Source organism: Sus scrofa, chromosome 7, assembly GCF_054392235.1.
Source record: "Sus scrofa isolate SSC_HxYL_T2T_F1_AM1 chromosome 7, Sscrofa_HxYL_maternal_Yorkshire_Landrace_v2.0, whole genome shotgun sequence".
NCBI classification, from domain to species: domain Eukaryota; kingdom Metazoa; phylum Chordata; class Mammalia; order Artiodactyla; family Suidae; genus Sus; species Sus scrofa.
Genome location: NC_139389.1, coordinates 46706123 through 46724613, shown reverse-complemented (window position 1 = coordinate 46724613; position 18491 = coordinate 46706123). Strand labels below are relative to the sequence as shown.

General features: G+C 53.0%; 1 protein-coding gene and 2 long non-coding RNA genes across 8 annotated transcripts in view; 1 reads left to right on the top strand and 2 right to left on the bottom strand.

Annotated features, from left to right (window-relative positions):
- Positions 1–18145, bottom strand: part of PTK7 (protein tyrosine kinase 7 (inactive)) — a 69685-nt gene extending 51540 nt beyond the window's left edge. For 5 of the 6 annotated variants that reach the window (XR_014810177.1, XR_014810174.1, XR_014810175.1 and 2 more), the window contains exon 1: positions 17862–18118. Coding sequence is in view for 1 of the 6 variants with exons in the window: in XM_005666019.4 (XP_005666076.2) it covers positions 17862–17940 (79 nt within the window). In the remaining 5 variants the exon portion in view is untranslated. Of the gene's footprint in view, positions 1–17861 lie in introns of all 6 variants that reach the window. The other variant, XM_084968165.1, reaches the window with a different exon arrangement.
- Positions 1–18491, bottom strand: part of LOC146401553 (uncharacterized) — an 838561-nt gene that overhangs the window by 635919 nt on the left and 184151 nt on the right. The window lies entirely within an intron of this gene.
- Positions 6407–11795, top strand: LOC146401554 (uncharacterized). The gene is made up of 2 exons (XR_014810208.1): positions 6407–6681; positions 7340–11795. It is a non-coding gene; the product is annotated as an uncharacterized LOC146401554 (long non-coding RNA).

The following is an 18491-nucleotide window of genomic DNA, read 5'->3' as shown; positions in this document are numbered from 1 at the left end:
TCTGGATTCTGAGAGCTCCTCAACTACTTGACACTGATGAGATTAACTGTAACACTGATTCGGCTCCTTAAAAGTTATACTGGAACGTGATATCTGCAAGTGCATTTTTTTGTCTCCTCACACTCCTTCATTATCTCAGCATGTCCCCTTTTTTCACTTCTTCACCCATCTTGGTCAGCTTCCTTGGTTGTTTTTTTTTTGGGGGGGGGGCGGCCACACTTGAGGCATATGGAAGTTCTCAGGCCAGGGGATTGAACCCCATGGCTCAGCAGTGACCCAAGCCACTGCAGAGACAACACCGGATCCTTAACTCACGGCACCACAGCAGAAACTCCTCATCTGATGTTTTTAATCTCAGGTTTCGTGAAACGCATGTCTTCGTGACATTCTTAAGGAGGAAAAAAAGATGCTGCCTTCAAAACGTCATGTCTTTTTTCCAGTGAGGGCATAATGACAAGACCTTAATGAAGCCATGAACAATGGGATATAAGAGGGAAGAGACCAGATACAAGGGCAATGAAAGGGATGCTAATAAATGAGGAAGTGGAAAAAAACAAACCTAGACAGATAGCAGTGCTTCAAAGGGCTTCCAAGTATAGGTCAATAAGGAGTGACAATGTTCGTCAATGTTGGTGTCCCTGAAGCCCACCTCCCAGGAACAAAGGCAACACCAGCAAACGCCCGCACCAACTTTCCTTCACAGACCCTCCCCATAGCTGTATGAGATCAATATTATCATTTTCATCCTGCAGATTAAGAAATGAAATGCACAAGTTCCACTGCTTCCAGGACTCTTTTTTTTTTTTTTTTTTTTTTCTTTTTAGAGCTTCACCCATGGCATAGGGAGGTTCCCAGGGTAAGGGTGGAATAGGAGCTGCAGGCCTGAGGCTAAGCCACAGCCACAGCAACTTGGGATCCAAGCAACGTCTGTGACCTACACCGCAGCTCACAGCAACGCCGGATCCTTAACCCATTGAGGGGGCCCAGGGATCGATCGAACCCTCATCCTCACGGATACTAGTCGGGTTTGTTAACAGCTGAGCCACGACAGGAACTCCCTGGACTCAAATTCTGATCTTGGGAATCCAAGAACAACTTCAGCAACCACTGAGCATCCGGGAAAAACAGAGGTCAGAAACCGGACCTATCCTCCAAGCTCATCATCAAGTTGGGAGCGACAAAAAGAACACATTGGATAGAAGGGAAAATCAAAAGGGGCAGAGCAGGTAATTCAGAGCTGCAGAGTGTAAGAGAGAGAACAGCCACGGTCCTGGAGATCAGGGGGAAAAGACCCTGGTGGGAGCTGGGCGACCACCCTCCTGAGTTTCCTGGAACAAGCCTGGCTTTTGCTGGTCGTCTAGGCATAATTATTTATCATGCCTCGGGTTGGATGATAAATTCTCCAGTCACCCCAGCCATGCCTCACACTTGAATCATGCTTACCAGTTTTCACATGTTAAACCCAGGCGATTTTCCCGGGGCCCACTGGACAGCAGTGATTCAGAAAGTTGATGAAAGCGATAAACTCCCTCCCCAGAAAAAAAGAACATAAATACAGGATTTTGTAGCAGATGTTGATGTATTCCTATCCTGTGACTGCGCAGCTCCACTTCTGGGAATTTATCCTTGGATATACAACCACAAGGGCACAGATGGACATAAGGCTATTTGTGATGGCACGGTTTACGAGAGCAAAGCCTCGGAGACAGCCTGAAGTCCATCAGTAGGAAACGAGCTGAATGTAGACAGCATTTGCTTCAAGCCCAGTTTCCCCTTAAAATATGTAGGAGCCTTCCTGCCCCCCCCCCCCCCCCCCCCCCCGCCTTCGTGCCCCCAACTCAGCAAGGTCCCAGGGGAGGAAGAGGCACGAGCTAACTCGCAGGAGGAGGCTAAATAATGAATTGTAAGTGTGTGTTTTCTTTGGCCGGGGCGGGCTGGCCAAGCTCTGGGGGCTGCTGGGCAAACATTTTTCATATTTAGTAGCTGGCCTATGCCCAAAGCAGTCAGAAGTTAAGCAAGCTTTGAATGAGCTGCAGCGCCTCCTCTCCCCGGCCCGGAGAATTCTTAATGAGGCTCTAAGGCAGCAGCCTCCAGCCAACCCCAGCGTGTGTTGCCTTAAATATCCCTCACCCTCCACTACTTTTAATGAATGCAAATGATTCAGCAACAAAACACTTAGCCTGGAGTGAAATCCGTCTTTGTGTGGCTGGTTTCTCCAGCTTAGAGCCCAGCTCAGGCAGGGCCCTACCGGGGCGGGGGCCCATCACAGCCCGGGGTGCCCAGGCTAGCCCAGGCAGACCCCCGCGCACCCGGGGCAGTGGGAGCAGGAGGTAGAAACCGCTCGGCAGGAGGGACGACCCCCCACCCGCCCCGCCCCCCGACTCCACCCACCAGCCCAACCCGCAGATGTAAGACCCTCTCGGCTCCGCCTCTTTCCGACTCCGGCTCCAGGGCAGAGGAAAGTGTGAGCGGAAAAACAAAAGGTATTTCTTTGATCTAATGAAAGGGGCTGATCCCAGGCACCTCAAAGGCCTGGCCGGTCACCACACTTCCTGTATTCAAGGGCACTTCACCCCCTAGCCGCCCACCCCCACCTCCTCTTCACCTGATGCCCCAGGTACCAGAGGAACCTGAAAAGCTCCCTTGGACTGGAGCCTTCTTCCACTGACTTCATGGAAGCAACGAAAACAGAGACAGTGTAAATAATCCAATTTACACCCTGTTTTCAGAGTTTTCTTTTGGCAGCAAAAACTGAAAGCAATTTGTCGGGAGTCTAAGAGCACCTTTTAACTAATTTACTTTCAACCCGGGGCTCAGGGGGATTTGTTACCCCGTCAGCCTGATCAACACCTCTCTCCAGGGCTGGGGGCACCAACCTGGCCCAGAACAGGCATCTGTTAATTCAGCTGCCACAGCCATCACCTCCAAGGCCAGCAGCTGGCAAGAGCCCCATGGAGGTCCACACAAGTCTTCTCCAGGCTTTTCTGGTCATGGATGTTATTAAGGCACTGGGGGTATCAGACCCAAACTGGACAAATGGTAAAACTCAAGTCAATGGCATCGCTCTGGGTGCCTCAGACATAAAAGAGATTCAAAGACTTTGGAGTTCCCATCATGGCTCAGTGATTAACGAATCCCACTAGGAACCATGAGGTTGCGGGTTTGATCCCTGGCCTTCCTCAGTGGGTTAAGGATCCGGCATTGACGTGGGCTTTGGTGTAGGCCGCAGACGTGGCTCGGATCTCGCATTGCTGTGGCTCTGGCACAGGCCGGTAGCTATGGCTCCAATTTGACCCCTAGCCTGGGAACCTCCCTCCATATGCCGCGGGAGAGGCCCAAGAAATGGCAAAAGGCCAAAAAAAAAGACTTTGTTGACCTGGTTTGAAAAGAACCACTGCTGCACAGGACAGACGATGGCAAGACCAGCTACCCCAGAAGAAAATTCATGTTGAGTTGCAGAGTTTTACAAAAATGCGTTTTGCTATCATCTGAAATGCTCTTCCTTAGCCATAGGTCAAAGGCTTTCAGGAAGAGAGCGGTGGAATTTTCTTAACTTCAATGCCCTTCTTCCTGATTGTTCAGGATACATCATCTGTACGACTTTATTCTTTTTCAAAACAGTCCCCAAGGAAGTAAAGAAGGGCAGTCATTCCGTTGAGGGGCTGGATCTCTAGACCCTGGAACTTCTGAGTTCTGGCCCTCCTGGCGAGCCGCTCATCAGCCCCTTCCCTAGCTGGGCACACCTACCAAGGTTAAAATTCTGGGCAACCACACAGAAAGAATTCCCCTATAAGTATTCTCCGATAAAGTGGAGTGCCTAAATTACATATCTACAAAGCAATCTGTTAAAAAAAAAAAGAAAAGAGAAAAGGCTTGGGTCTGAACATCTACTAACACATAACAAAAGGGACAGATCTTATTTTCATGTACCATCCAAACCCTAACCCGACAGCCAATCCATGCCACCCTCAGATGAAGCAGAACTCCAGCAAAAGAACTCCCCAGCCTTGGGGCTGCTTGTGTCCTGAGGCGGGACCGGTGCCACCCAGCCAATGCCTGGGTAGCACAAAGCAGAGTGATTAGTACCAGCTGTCTCCACAGAGCTTGGATCAACCCCATGAAACTGTGCTGCCAGGAGGGAAGACAATGCCACCACCTCCTGTCTGTCTCCCGCCTGCCCCACTCGGGCTCCATCCTCTGAGGACCTGGCATTTACTGTACCCCCTCTTTGCTACTTCTCTGTGTCCTCACTTTGTTTATTACTCTCTTCTGGTTCTGTCTCAGTTTGCTACCAGACCATTCATTCATTCTTGGAGGGAGTCTCGAGTCTCCCCCAGGAATAGCTCAGCCTTTTAAAAGGGACTCCGGATGCAGGATCGATGCCCAGCTCGTCACAGTGGGTTAAAACAATTCGGCGTCGCTGTAGCTGCACTGTAGTTGCAAGTGCGGCTCAGATCTGAACTCCTTATGCCACTGGGCAGCCCAGAAAAGATAAACGAGGAGCTCCCACTGTGGCACAATGGGATCTGTGGTGCCTTGGGAGCACCGGGATGCAGGTTTGATCCCTGGCCTAGCACAGCAGGTTAAGGTTCTGGCACTGCCACAGCTGAGGCTTAGGTCGAGGCTGCGGCTCAGATCTGATACCTGGCCCAGGAGCTCCATATGCTGCAGGGCAGCCAAAAAAGAAAGATAAACAAAAACCAACCAAACAAAAAATAAATAAAATAAAATAAAAGGAAAACTCTACCATCAGAGAGGCATTTTATTTCCCTGATAGACGGTTTGTCCCCTTAGGGACACTATCTCCTCGTCTAGATATTTCTTGCTTTCCAAGGACTTAGAAGTCTCCCAACCCAACGTTATCTGGCATGAGGCTTTCTGCCTTAAACACATTTGTTATTTATACGCCAGACTAAAAGTTTGTAGGAAGAGACAGGTAACAAAAACAGGACTCAAGAAATCATCCCCATCACAGTCTATCTTGTATCAAGTATCCACTACAGGAAACTAAGTCCTTCGTATACACCGAATTTCAAAGATGTCACTGATTAGGGATTTCCTGTCATGGCTCAGCAGAAACAAATCTGACTAGCATCCTTGAGGACGCAGGTTCAAGCCCTGGCCTCTCTCATCGGATTAAGGATCTGGCGTTGCTGTGAGCTGTGGTTTAGATCGCAGACACAGCTCGGTTCTGGCATTGCTGTGGCTGTGGCGTAGGCTGGCAGCTGTAGCTCCTGTTCGACCCCTAGCCTGGGAACCTCCACATGTGGCGGGTGCAGCCCTAAAAAAAAAAAAAGTCACTGATTTTAAGAGGCACCATTATTTATGTGCCACCAAAAGGAGACGGTACCAGTTCAACCCAGACACAACACTACCTAATAATGTTACAACCCAATTTGAAAGATGTTAAGCTGTAGGAGGGAGAAAAGAGCATGTTACAGTTCATGAAATACGGTACCATCTCAACTAATTCTCACAAGGACTCTACTGCGACTGGCATTGTTAGCCCCATCTTACAAAAGAAGAAAATTGAGGCTCAGAGAAGTGAAGTGAACTGTCTCAGGGAGCAAGTTGTGAAGCCAGAACTCAGCTCCTAAACAGATTTCGGAATTGCCCTGGGTGGTGGGAGGTGGGGGCGGGGTGAGGGTGAGGCAGCCAGGCTTTGGACAGACCACCCTTGGCTCAGCTGCCCCATCAAAGGCAAGCACTTGCTTGGCTGATTCCTAAAATCAGGGTCATTTTGCAATTGCACCTTCACAGATCCTACTTCCAGAAACAACAAAGGGAAACAGGTTTTTCTGAGCTCCTTCCTCACAGAACTGGCTGGAAGTGGCGGGGGGGTGGGGTGGGGGGGAGCCCTCCGCCAACTTGTTATACATACATAAAGCACATTTAATGAGCCTTTCAAGCTCTGGGAGTAGGAGAAGGAAGGGTTCATTGGAAATCTGATACTTTGGCAGCCAAGTGAGAGGAGCAAGGCCCTTAGCATCAGCCCTGGGGGATAAACACCGTCCCAACCCCCTTTGTCTGCCAGAAGGAGATACTTCCTGGAGTGGTGGGGTGGGGGGAGGCCGCAATCCCTTTTTATGACAAAGCCCACCTAAGGACAAACCTCCACTGGAGACCTGGCTGGGGCCTTTGTACAACCCACCTAACCATAAACCCTCTGTCCTCTCCCAAACCTGCTGGGGTCCGTCTTCCCACAAATACCTGTGACTGTCATAAACGCCCTTAAACAGCCCCTGTTTACTGCCCAGCCTGCCTGCTGCTAAATGAGGGCATTTGTTTCAAATTTGCAAATACCGAAAGCACTGGAAACCTAAGTCCACTCCTAAAATGACACGTTCTGCATTCCTCTGGGCCTGAAGCACCGCGCTTCAAAAGCTGCAAGAGGCCCCGGCTGTTTACTCATTGGTGGGGCTATTGGGAGAGGCATTTCCCTGCTCCCTGAGGAGGCCGCTTTGATCCCAGCTGGGTGGGAAGGGGACAAGGAGGGAGGTGCCACCCAAGCCCAGGCCCAGCTGGGCCTGGGCGCTCCGGGTCCTCTTTCTGGGTCACCGGCGGCAGATTCAGGGGGCCTGGGAGCGTGAGTCTCCTGCACCTCGAGGCTCAAGTAGAGAAACCACAGCCGGAGACACAGCAGGCCAGCTCAGCAGGACCTCTCGGACCATCGAAATAAAGGTAAAGAGAGTCAGGCAGGGCGAGGAAGCTGAGAAGAGCCAACAGCACCCTCAGCCTCAGAAATAAAGGGGCCAATTCCGTACCCATTCCTCTGGCCTGCTGCACGCCAAGCTGCACGCCAAGCAACTCAGGACACTACCAGCGGGGCTGGTACGGGTGTTTACTAAATAAAAGCCTTTTGTTATAAGGAGTTTTCAGCCAGGGGGTGGTGGTACCGGTAGAGAGTAGACAGATCCTCCTCCAGGCCCCCAGGGCTGTTCCCAGGGCACAACCTTCTCCCCCTTCCCCTCCAAGCTCCTCCCTCAGGAGGCCCCGACCCCTCGGGTCAAGGAGGAGCCCAGATCACAGGCTGCAAGGCTGCTGGGCGAGTCAGGCATTTTTTTTTTTAAAGTGGTCAGTTTAACAATTGGTTTAATCTACAAAATTAACCAAAAACGCACTGCTCTTTGTGGCTGGAGCTCTAACCAACAGCAGGTCTTTTTCCTCCCCCCCCACCCCCAGACGGCAAGATGAACCGTTTTCTTTGTGATTCATTTTGTTCTTCAGGTTGCTGGAAATGAACTTGGGGTCGCAAATGCCGTCCTAGCCCATCACTAGCCCATCACCGCTCTATGGAACTGCCTGCCTAAAGGCGCCTATTCTTTTTTCTCCCACCCAGGAAAAACAGCTCCGCTTCGTGTGGTTAATAGATGAGCTACCACAGAATCAGAACCCTGAAGTGTTGCCGTGCACCCTTCCACGAGAGGACACAAGTTCCCATGCTGTGGCCTGAGAACTTCAGAAGCAGGACACACACTCAAGAGGGGCCAACAGCTCAGCCAAAGGGAAAAATGCCAGGCACCAAAGAACCACGTCTCCCAGGGTGGCAGGAGTCATCGTCCAACCTCTTCCAAAACCTCTTAAGAATGAATGAAAAAAGACTCACCTCCAAAGTCAGAAATGCAGAGGAAACCTACCACCGTGCCCCTACTATGTGCCAGGGCCTGTCCCACCAAGCGTGGGCACACTCAGAGCAGAGATGACTCCGAAACCACCTACGTGGTCTCCACCACAGCACAAGCCAGTGTGCAACTCTCAGCAGGCACACGAGTCTGGAATGCGGCAGCACACCTGCAAGCCGGAGCCTGTAACTGCCCGTGACCTTCAAGAAGCCTAAGGCAGAAGAGACTCAGGACTCATGGGTTCAAGGGAAAAGCTCCCGTCTTGGGGATGCAGGCTCAATGTTCTAGATTACATTACACTCTGACCATAAATAACTCTACAAATTTTAAGACATACACAAATCTCTGAATGGGCCATTGAAAGCTTTAACCTGGCCGTTTTGTGAAAAGGGGAGTGAGGAGCTCCTGTTGTGGCTCAGCGGAAATGAATCTGACTAGCATCCATGAGGACACAGGTTCGATTCCTGGCCTTGATCAGTGAGTTAAGGATCCAGCATTGCTGTGAGCTGTGGTGTAGGCCAGCAGCTACAGCTCTGATTCATCCCCTAGCCTGGGAACCCCCATATGCCATGGGTACAGCCCTAAAAAAAAAGACCAAAAAACAAAAACAAAAAGGGGAGTGAGAAGGAGTTCCCTGGTGGCCTAGTGGTTAGGACTCAATGCTTTGATGCTTTCACTGCTGCAGGCTGGGTTCAATCCCTGGTTTGGGAACTGAGATACTACAGCAGCAGCTAAAAAAGGGGGGGAATGGCAATCCTGAATGCTGTGGCCCAAAAGATCTCTCCAGGTTGAAGTTATTGACACACTGCCTCTGACTCCAGAGGGACTGACTGCTCCTAAACCCACCCAGAGAGTTATCTCAGCTGCAAGATCGACTCCCCAGGTTCCAAGGTATGTGTGGCACATCTCATAGCCTCTAGTGATGATGTGCATACAAGGACACATGAGAGCACGGAAAACAGCTCTACTACCTACCAGCTGTGGGGGCCTGAGCTGATCGTATTTTGTGCCTATTTCTTTACCTGTCAAATGCCTCCCACTCCTCCTCCTCCAGAAGAAGAATACGCAACCAGCCTCATCCTACCTCTGAGTCTTGTTGATAGGACAGAATGTCAGTGTGAGTGACAGCTGTCATTATCCTAGACAAGGCGCTCCCAAAGTGCATCCAAGCCCTCTTGTCAACTCCAAGCCTCCCTCCAGGTGCAGAAGATGAAAAGGGGTTCCAGGCACTGAGGACAGAAGTTCCTGTCGTGGCTCAGTGGAAACAAATCTGACCAGTATCCATGAGGATGCAGGTTCAATCCCCGTCCTCACTCGGTGGGTTAAGGATCTGGCGTTGCCATGAACTGTCGTGCAGGTTGCAGACCTGGCTAGGATCTGGCATTACTGTGGCTGTGGTGTAGGCTGGCAGCTGCAGCTCTGATTTGACCCCCAGCCTGGGAACTTTCATATGCCACGAGTACAGCCCTGAAAAGACAAAAAATAAATAAATAAGTAAAAAATAGCGACGATGCACCAGGTAAGGATGGCTGCCTTCCCAGACTCATAAAAAACTCTCGTTCCACTTTTTTGCATAAGAACTCCCTTCCCAAACCCTCCAAACCTTTCATCCCCCTTGGCAGCCCGGGAATTACACCCAAATTCCAGCTGATGAGGCCTAAATGCATCTATGCCCACACGCTAGAGACTCCAGGATAAAAGGCAGCCTTCAGACCAAAGTGCTCTCCCCAATACGGAGGCCCAGGAGACTGGAGCTACAAGGTGTGGCAGAAGCACAGCTGGGGGGGTGGAGGGGGGAGGTGGCAAGACCGGCCTCTAAGGCCACCAGGGCAGAGTCCTCCCAGGTCTTCCGGAGCTGAGGTCCGAGAGGTAGGTGGGATTTGCCTGCCCAAGGTCACACAAGCAATCTGGGGCAAATGCTGGGGCAGGGGCCACGTCACCCAAGTCCCAGCCCGGTGATGCCCCCATTGTCTCCTCAGGCTGACAGGGAGGAACACCCCTCGGGTACCCACAGCTACAGCCCAGCAAGACCTAGGACTCATCTCTGTGACACCATTTCCACTGCAGGAATTTCTCTAAATCAGGAATGCCCACACACTCTGCCTAGAGCTGTGGGAGGTCCCTGGTGTCCCCAGGGAAAGAGACACAGGAGAGAGGTAAGCGTGAAACTCCTTAATGAAATGAGAAATAAACTCTGAGTGGCATTTCTTCCCTGAAGACAGCCAGCCTCCTATGTCAATTATCACATCAGGCTAGAAGCCTGAATCTGCAAGGCAGCAAAATCCTCTGGCCGGGAAAGGAGCACAGAAGCAGGCCGAGACCTCAGCAGCCACAGACGTATACTGTGGAGTGGGTACAGCACTGGGGGCCCCAGACACCTCCTCTTGTGTTATGAGGAGGGCCCCACCCCACCACCACAGGAGGCAGGGGAATAGCAGTGACAAGAGCTCATCTGAAACATATTATTAGAACAGAGGTCACCAAAATCATCTTGGCCCACCAGCTGGGAAGCGAAGAGTGACTAGTTGCAAGGCTCTCTTGCCAATGGGACGGACACGTATGACTGCACAGGTTGTGCACTGTTCAAATGCCCAGCCAAGAAAGGTGATGCTGAAATACTGCCTGTGCCCCACTAGCCAAAGCCCTGTGTTCTGGTAAGGGCTGCATTCACTTGGAGGAAGGGCACCTATTTCTAATGTGTACAAAGGCACCTTATGAGCTAGGTGCTAGGACACCCCAGCAGTCCCAAGAGCAGACAAGCATTCTCCTCATAGCCCCCAACACCACCACCAACCCAAGAAGGAGACAAAAGAGAGCCAGTGTGTCTCCTGGAGGAGAGGGAGTGCAAACTAGTGCCCACTCTGGCCAGAGGCAGACCACACAGCACCTTGGGAATCAGCCCATGGTGCTCACAGACATTCCCACAAGTTATACAGAGGGAGCAACGGGGGCAACCCCACAGCCATCCTGTGATGACAGAAGCCCTCCCTCAGGAATTATAAAAATCTGCCTCTGCTGCAAAAAGCACAGTTCACTACTCACTCCATGGAAGAGCCTCAGCAGGAGATGGTGGTGGCCCCACATCAGCACTGACCAACCTGGGGAGACTCTGCTCCTGGGACAGAGGGAGAAAGAGTTCCCACTGGCAAATGCCCACGTTTCTGAGCTGCTGTTGGAATACTGAGACCCTGATGGAAAATCTGCTTTAGACTGAGGAAGCTATATCTTTTTCTTATTTTGCTTTTAGGTCTACACCTGCGGCATATGGAGGTTCCCAGGCTAGGGGTCTAAATGGAGCTACAGCTACTGGCCTACACCACAGCAACAGCCATGCCAGATCTGAGCCACGTCTGTGAGTTACACTACAGCTCATGGCAATGCTGGATCCTTAACCCACTGAGCGAGGCCAGGGATTGAACCTGAGTCCTCATGGATACTAGTTGGATTTGTTTCTGCTGCACCACAACAGGAACTCCCAAGAAAACTTATTTCCAAAGTGGCCAGTCAAGAGCGACGTGGTTGAGCCCAGAGACAGGACTGGAAAGAAAACCTGACACCATAAAGGGAGACAAAAGGTCAGAAGTGTCTCTGGCAAGAGACATCCGGGCTGGCCAGAGGGGCGGCTTTGCCGGGTCAACCACCTCCACAGCTGGGAGTGCGGACACCCGGAGGCAGGCAAGGCAGGGGTCAGCATCATTTGCATTTTGCAGATAAAGAAACTGAGGCTCAGAAAGGTTAATTAATCAGCTCAGGGTCATGTGGCCAGGCAGCAATGGGCCATAGATGTCACTGCTCTGCCTTTATCATGAGTGATATTAGAAAAGAACCACCGGGAATTCTCGCTGTGGTGCAGCGGGTTAATGATCCAGCATTGCTGCAACTAAGGATCAAATTCGATCCCTGGCCCAGGAACTTCCATGCGCTGAGGGTGCAGCTGAAAGAGGGAAAAAAAAAGATGAAGAACCACCCAAGTTTTCAGACTCCTGGTCCAGTGCCTTTCCATCACTCTGCTGGGTCACCACAGGCTACAGCTACCAGCAAAGTCAATCCTCTCTCTCTTCAGCTCTCGCTCCTGATCCCTTTTTGCTCCTGTGTCATGGACTCACCTTCCTACACATTCTGGAATGTTCTTCCATGTATTGAGCACTTTACTAAAAAGCAGTGTTGTTCACATACTGCAGCTGATTCTCATCATCTTGTCTCTTTCCTGCCTCCTGCCCCACCGAGACAGCTTCACCCCTAGAAAACACCCAAAAATTTTGAATCAAGCCCCTCCTAAGCCCCTCGGTATTAACTCCAATCTCTTTCTCTCACCACAACTTCATTTTTTTTTTTTGGCCGAGGCCCCCAGCATGTGAAATTTCCCAGGCTAGGGATCAAACTGAGCCACGTCTGTGATCCAAGCCACCGCAGTGACAACACCAGATCCTTAACCTGCTGGCCACAGGAAAGTCCCACACCTCTGCTCTCTCTCGACCAACAGATTTCTCTTGGTGGCTACACAATGGTTCTGAAACTTGACTGCAGGTAAGAATCTCCTAGGAAGCTCTTTTAAAATGCAGTTTCCTGGAGTTCCTGCTGCGGTGCAACAGGATCGGCAGCATTTTGGGAGCCCTGGGACACAGGTTCAATCCCCGGCCCGGCACAGTAGGATCTGGCTTAGGTCACCACTATGACTCAGATCTGATCCCTGGCCCTGGAATTCCAGATGCCATGGCGCAACCAACAAATAAAAGTAAAATAAAATAAAATAAATGCAGTTCCCTTTTGAGATCTGAACTACGAGACTGGGTTGGCTATTCAAAATATTCAAAAAATACAGTGTAATCTAACAAAGGAGAAAATAAACTACCGTTCTAGCTCCTCCCTCAACAATTCTGATGGGCAGGCCTGCAGCAAGGCTCAGGCAACTCAAACTGTAACCAGTACCTCTGGTTACCTACCCTCCCAAGATGTTCCCTGAAGACCTCTGGACACATTTTTGAGAAACACCAATCCACACCCTTTTTATTTTATTTTTTAAATGGCTGCACCTGGGGCATATGGAAAGTTCCCCAGGCCAGGGTCTGAATCCAAGCCGCAGCTGTGGCAACGCCAGATCTTTAGCCCACTGTGCTGGGCTGGAAATCAGGCCAGGGATGGAACCCTCACCTCCACAGCAACCTGAGCCACTGCAACCGGATTCATTACTCACTGCACCACAGCGGGAACGCCAATCTACATCTTTTTAATGGGTGACTCACAATCCCTATCTCCCGGACTCAGGACCCGGTTATCAGAAGTTACCTCCACACCTAAACCAGCAAGCCCACGTCCCGCTCATCTGGGTCCAAGCTTCTGGCAGGGAACTTGGGATCTGCAGGATGCCCGGCAGACTGTGTGCCAATCACCTGTGCATGCACTCAGCATCCAAGCACACAGGGACCCAGGGCTCCGTGATGCCAAACCAAGCTGCAAAAGGAGAAAGGCACTGGCGCAGGTCAGCCTCTCCAACAAAGCTTTCTCCCTGCCCAACTGCTACCGTGCAGCATTGCTGGGAGGGAAACGGCCTGAACTTGGGAGGAGAAAAGAGGATGGAAAAAGTGACCTACTACCGAGGGCTTTCTCAAACCCCTGATTAGCTCTCGCCGCTCCTCCGCCAGCTCCACCAAAGCACCAGGGGGCTTAGTGGGGCTGAATGTACTGGGCAGTGAACTCAAAGAACCCCACAACGGGACTCTACCCCAGCCACCAAGGCAGAAGGTCCACACCCTTGGGAAAAAGGACCAGACAGATGGGAGAGGCAGAGGAGGACTCCAGGACAGAGGCAGGCTGGCGGCTGGAGGGCAAGGCAGGAGACATTGCCAGCAACCGTGGCCCCACCACAGGGCTCAGCTGGGGGCAACGGCAGCAGAGAGGCAGGTCCTGAGGTTGGGGGGGCGGGGGGCAGAGGGAGGCTAAGGGACGCAGGCCAAGGATACCCACCCCTGTTTAATGACCCTTTCTTCCATCAGGAACACACCAAAGACTGAATCCCTGGCCCCAAACTGCTCTTGGCTCAAATATTAGAGTCTGAACTGGCCCACCTCCATCCCAGACGAGTCCCACAGAAGCTGCCCTGGCTTAAACACACACAACTCACACCAACTCGCCTCCCTCCAAAATATGAAATCCTCCAAAACTTTAACAACTGTCGCAGCCCAGCAGAGACACTGCCCCCCTTTATGAACCAAACCTATTCCTGAAAAGTCGTCCAGGGACCAAGCGTCTGCCTAACAAACCCAGTTTCTCCACAGGCTCTCAGAAAATGAGACACACGCTCCTCTAGGAAAGCTGAGGCTCCAAGAGGAATGGAACTTCACAGTTACTGTAGCAAACTCTCTGGAGTCATGCGCTTAATGGAAGAGTTTCCTGACAAAATCTAATGCAAATTCACCTCCAAGTGAGGTCATTCTTAAGTGTCTACATCACACGGGAGAATTCACATGAACCACAAGTTACCAAGGTACGTCTTTAAATTCTGTGCACAATCTAGGGGCCCTGATTCATACTGTTTCAACAGGAACAGCTTCTATATAAGGAGGGATATTTAGAGCAAGACTTCTGGAACCTTCCTGGGGTCACCTGGGGAGCTTGTTAAGAACACAGATGAGGGAGTTCCTGTCATGGCGCAGTGGTTAACAAATCCGACTGGGAACCATAAGGTTGCGGGTTCGATCCCTGGCCTTGCTCAGTGGGTTCACGATCCGGCGTTGCTGTGAGCTGTGGTGTAGGTTGCAGACGTGGCTCGGATCCCGCGTTGCTGTGGCTCTGGGGTAGGCCAGCGGCTACAGCTCTGATTAGACCCCTCGCCTGGGAACCTCCATATGCCACGGGAGTGGCCCAAGAAATAACAAAAAGACAAAAAAAAAAAAAAAAAAAAAAAAATGCGGATGAGGCCTCTGAAGCCTGAAGCCCTGCCACAGCAAAACGCAGAAAACTGCCACAAAGAACAGACAGCCCAGAAACAGGGAAGGAAGATCTGGTCCCTTGATTCGGTCACAGTAGAGGGGGCACAAGGAGAAGGAACAAGCCACCCCAACCCAGAGAAGCTGCGAAGGGCACCACGGACCCCTGCTGCCTAGCAGGCAAAGGGGCTGCCTACCTCTGCCATTGGTCACCTGCCTGGCACCCCAATGCTTCCTTCACCTTTTAATAAACTTCGATCAGGATCCACTGTAAATAAGATACTGTGATGCATCCTACGGTAAGTTAAATCCCTTCAGTAAATTAAAACCTGAGTGGGGCCAAAATATGGACGATGTCTGAAGTGTCCAGAGGTTCTCCAGGCATCCACTTTCTGGTAAGAGAGATGGGACAGCTTCAAGGAGGAAGTGGAGGTCGGGCTGGGCAAGAGATGGGGGAGGCGGCACAGATCAGGGGACCCGCCAAAGAGCAAAGAAGGTCTGAGAAAGCTGGTAAGTTTGGGGGGAGGTATGTTTTAGAGGACGGGAAAGAGACAAGCTGGGCTGGATTGGAGGGTTCCAGTAAGTGGAAAACGTTTTTTGTTGGGGGTGACTGCAAAGCTGGGAAGGTATGCTGGCAGCACACCACAGGAGAGGGGAGAACAAGAAAGGGGCCCTTTATATACTTCATTACATTTAATCCCCAGCACAACTCCAGGAAGTAAGTCTCCTGACAGAGGAGGCAAACTGCGAGGTCAAGCAATCTGCCAGGGCCACAGGGCCTGTCAAAGACTCAGCGGCTGTTTTGCCAAACACTCTGTCCCCGCGACCCGGGCTCCCTCCACCACTCAACCCTGCTCCGAATGCTGGGAGTGTGACCAGAGCCTTTGGCGAGTGCTGTGCACAGATTTACCCCTGCCCTCCCGCCACACCTCCCGCCACCTGAGAAAGGCCATCACTGATAAAAGGCCTGAATTGCAGGCTGCAGAAACTATCTCCGGACATGACAACTCAATTTTCCCAGAGAAACAAGAGCCTGAGGGAAAGAACCCAGGGAAGGGTGGTGACCACAACTGACCATTCCAGAGGTGGGGCAAAGAATCCCAGGTTTCCAACGTCAAGCCCTCTCCTCCTCCTCCACCGTGTATTTATTACCGTGTGTTTATTCACAATGGGGATCTCAAAGTTTCAGAAAGTTCCTCAGCCATTTACAGCATAATTATCCAAACGTCAAAATGGCCCAATGCACAGACCCAGCCAGCCTGGGTCCCTTACTCCAGCCTTATTAACAGCAGCGTCTCGCTACAACTCCAGCTAATTACGCAGTTAAACAAGGAGACGGAAAAATCTACTGGAATCTACTTAAAAAGCATTGCCCCCCATAAGTCACGCCATCCAGTGCTGGGTTGAGCCTCCGGATTTCACTGGAGGACAGACAGCAGGCGCCTGGGCCTGGGCTGAAATTGTTTACAGCACAGGGGCAGGTTCCACACCAAGGCCCATTTGGTGGAACTGATTTAAGGCTCTCATTAAAATGTTCCTTTGTTGAGCACATCTCCCCACCCCCTGAGCAGGAGACTCCAGACCTCCAGTCCCGAGCCCTCAGCCTGCCCTAACCACCCCACCAGGGCCCCCCCACCCCGACACCCGTCACCAGATTAACATCCATTTAACATCAGAGTCATCCTCTCACAGAAGGAATTTAGAAATTTAGCATTTGTTGAACAAGACACCCCCCCCCCAAGCTCCGTCTCCACCAGAATCTCCCCTGGACTCCAGAACTCTAAACATCAGCAGTGAAGGCAGCCACATCGGGCGACCCACACACCAGCCCCTAAACAGCTTGCCAACCTAGGAAGCCTGGGAGCTGCCAGCCCATATGGCTGTCCCCACCCCCCACCCCCCTATTCCTGGCGGCGAAAAAAAACTTGTACACTTCCTCTGGGAGCAGATGTGAGTTCTGCCATGAGCATTAACTACTCTGCACATCAGAAGGAACAGAGGGCGGCTCTAGAAATACCTCCTCCTGGGAATCCAGGGAACCTGTTCTTAACCTCTCTGTCCTGGGTTAGAACTACCTTTTCTTTTGCAACTGCAACTCCGGGTGGGGGAGATGTTGATTTCAGCAGGAGCAAGCGGCACCCCCCCCCCAACAGCTGGCAGGCCAAGGAGATGTCAGAAAGGGAAATTCTCACCCCCTGAACTCCTGCCTTGTCCACTCTTCAGAGAAGGAAAATGATAAGCAAGGACCCAGGTCTCCTGGGTGGAGTGTCCCCAGACAAGATCCTCACCAAAGATTTGGGGTTTTGCAAGGGGGGCCATACTTCCCATCCAGGCTGTTGGGGGTGCGGCGGGTAGCTTGGTGCTTCTTTCTAAAGCACTTCAACACCTCAGCGGTGACTCTCAGGTGAGACCAAGCCAGGAAATAAAGGGGGGGGGGGTCAGTCTGCCCCGGAGATAGGGGCCACACCCTCCTCAAAACGCGGAGGCTCTCCAAGAAGGCAGATTGAACTCTTTTGGCCTTTCTGCCCGCAGAAGATTTTCTTTCCTTGCTGGGGACCGAGGATGGAAATCCAGGAAGGCGCAGCGCCGATCCCGTCCGCACCTTTGCAGGCCGGCCATGCCCGATTTTGGCAGCGGCCTTCACACATTAGTCACCGCGACAGCCTGGGACTCTCAGCTCCCCAGATCCGACCCTGGCAGGGAGTGGGTTCAGGGCTCGGGCCCCAGGAGCTGGAGGAGATAGGGTGGCCCCTAACTCTTCCCTTCTCCCGCCCTCACCAGCAGAACCGTCGGGGTCCCAGCCTGGCCCAAGAACTTGGAGGAGGGAAGCAGGGAGCATCGGGCGGGCGTAGGTAACAAAGCTCCGCGCCCCGCGCGCCGAAGGTCGGTCCGGCATCCGGCCCCAGGCCGGCCTCCCTCACCTAGGCTGAGCCTGCCGCGGGGATTCCGTCTCCCCCACCGCCAGCTACCGCGCTGCACCCCCTAAGAGGGGGGTAGTCGCTCTCTCCCGCAAGGAAACTCCTACCGGGGCCGGGGAACCGGCAACTCCCCGCAGTTACCGAGCAAAACTCTTGGCTCAGGCCGGGAAAACTCCGGGGAGGCTGGAAACGCGTCCTCGTGGGCGCGAGGCAAGAGGGGCCCCGGCCGAGCGTGCGAGGGCTTCGCCGCCTCCCGGCCGCCGGGATCTCGCCCCACCAGCAAGCCCCTGCCCCACGCCCTGCTGTCTCCCCCGCTCCAGCCGCCCAAGCCCACCTCCCGGTTGCCCCCTCTGGCGCGCGGGGCTCCCGCGCTCCCTCAGCTCGCCGGGACTCACCGCCCAGCAGCGGCAGCAGCAGAACGCTGAGCAGAGGCAGCCGGCGGGGGCTGCTCAGGGCTCCGCGCGCGGCTCCCATCGCGGCGGGCCCGGGGGAGGGAGAGGGCGGGCGCACGGCGGGCTCGCGGTCGGCGCTCCCCGGCGGGCCCAGGAGGCCGAGCGCACAGGAGCTCGGGCGCCGCTGCAGCTGCCGCAGCCGGAGCCCGAACCCGAGGCGTCCCGAGCCGGAGCCGCGCGCGCCCGGTACCTCCGAGTCCTCGCGCGCCGCCGCCGCCGCCGCCGCCGCAGCTGCCGCCAAGCCCCGCCCCGCGACGCCCCCTCCCCGCCGCGGCGGGGAGGAGCTCGCAGTTGGGGGAGGGGTCTGGAGAGGGATGGGGAACCCGGGGAAGGAGGCCCGGGGGTGTGGAGGACCTGAGCCAGGTAGGGGGGTGGAGGCAGTGCCTAACACCTAGTCTGCAGGGACTCAAGGGACCTAAAGTGACTTTTGTGATTCCGTCCCTCCTAGGGAAGATCGTCGATTCTGGGCTTCCCTGACCAACAGTTCCCCCAAATTCTCCGGCTAGGAGGGGAAGGGTGGGCTTGGGCTCACAAATCAGGAGGGAGACCTAGAACAGAAGGGTTCCCCCAGCA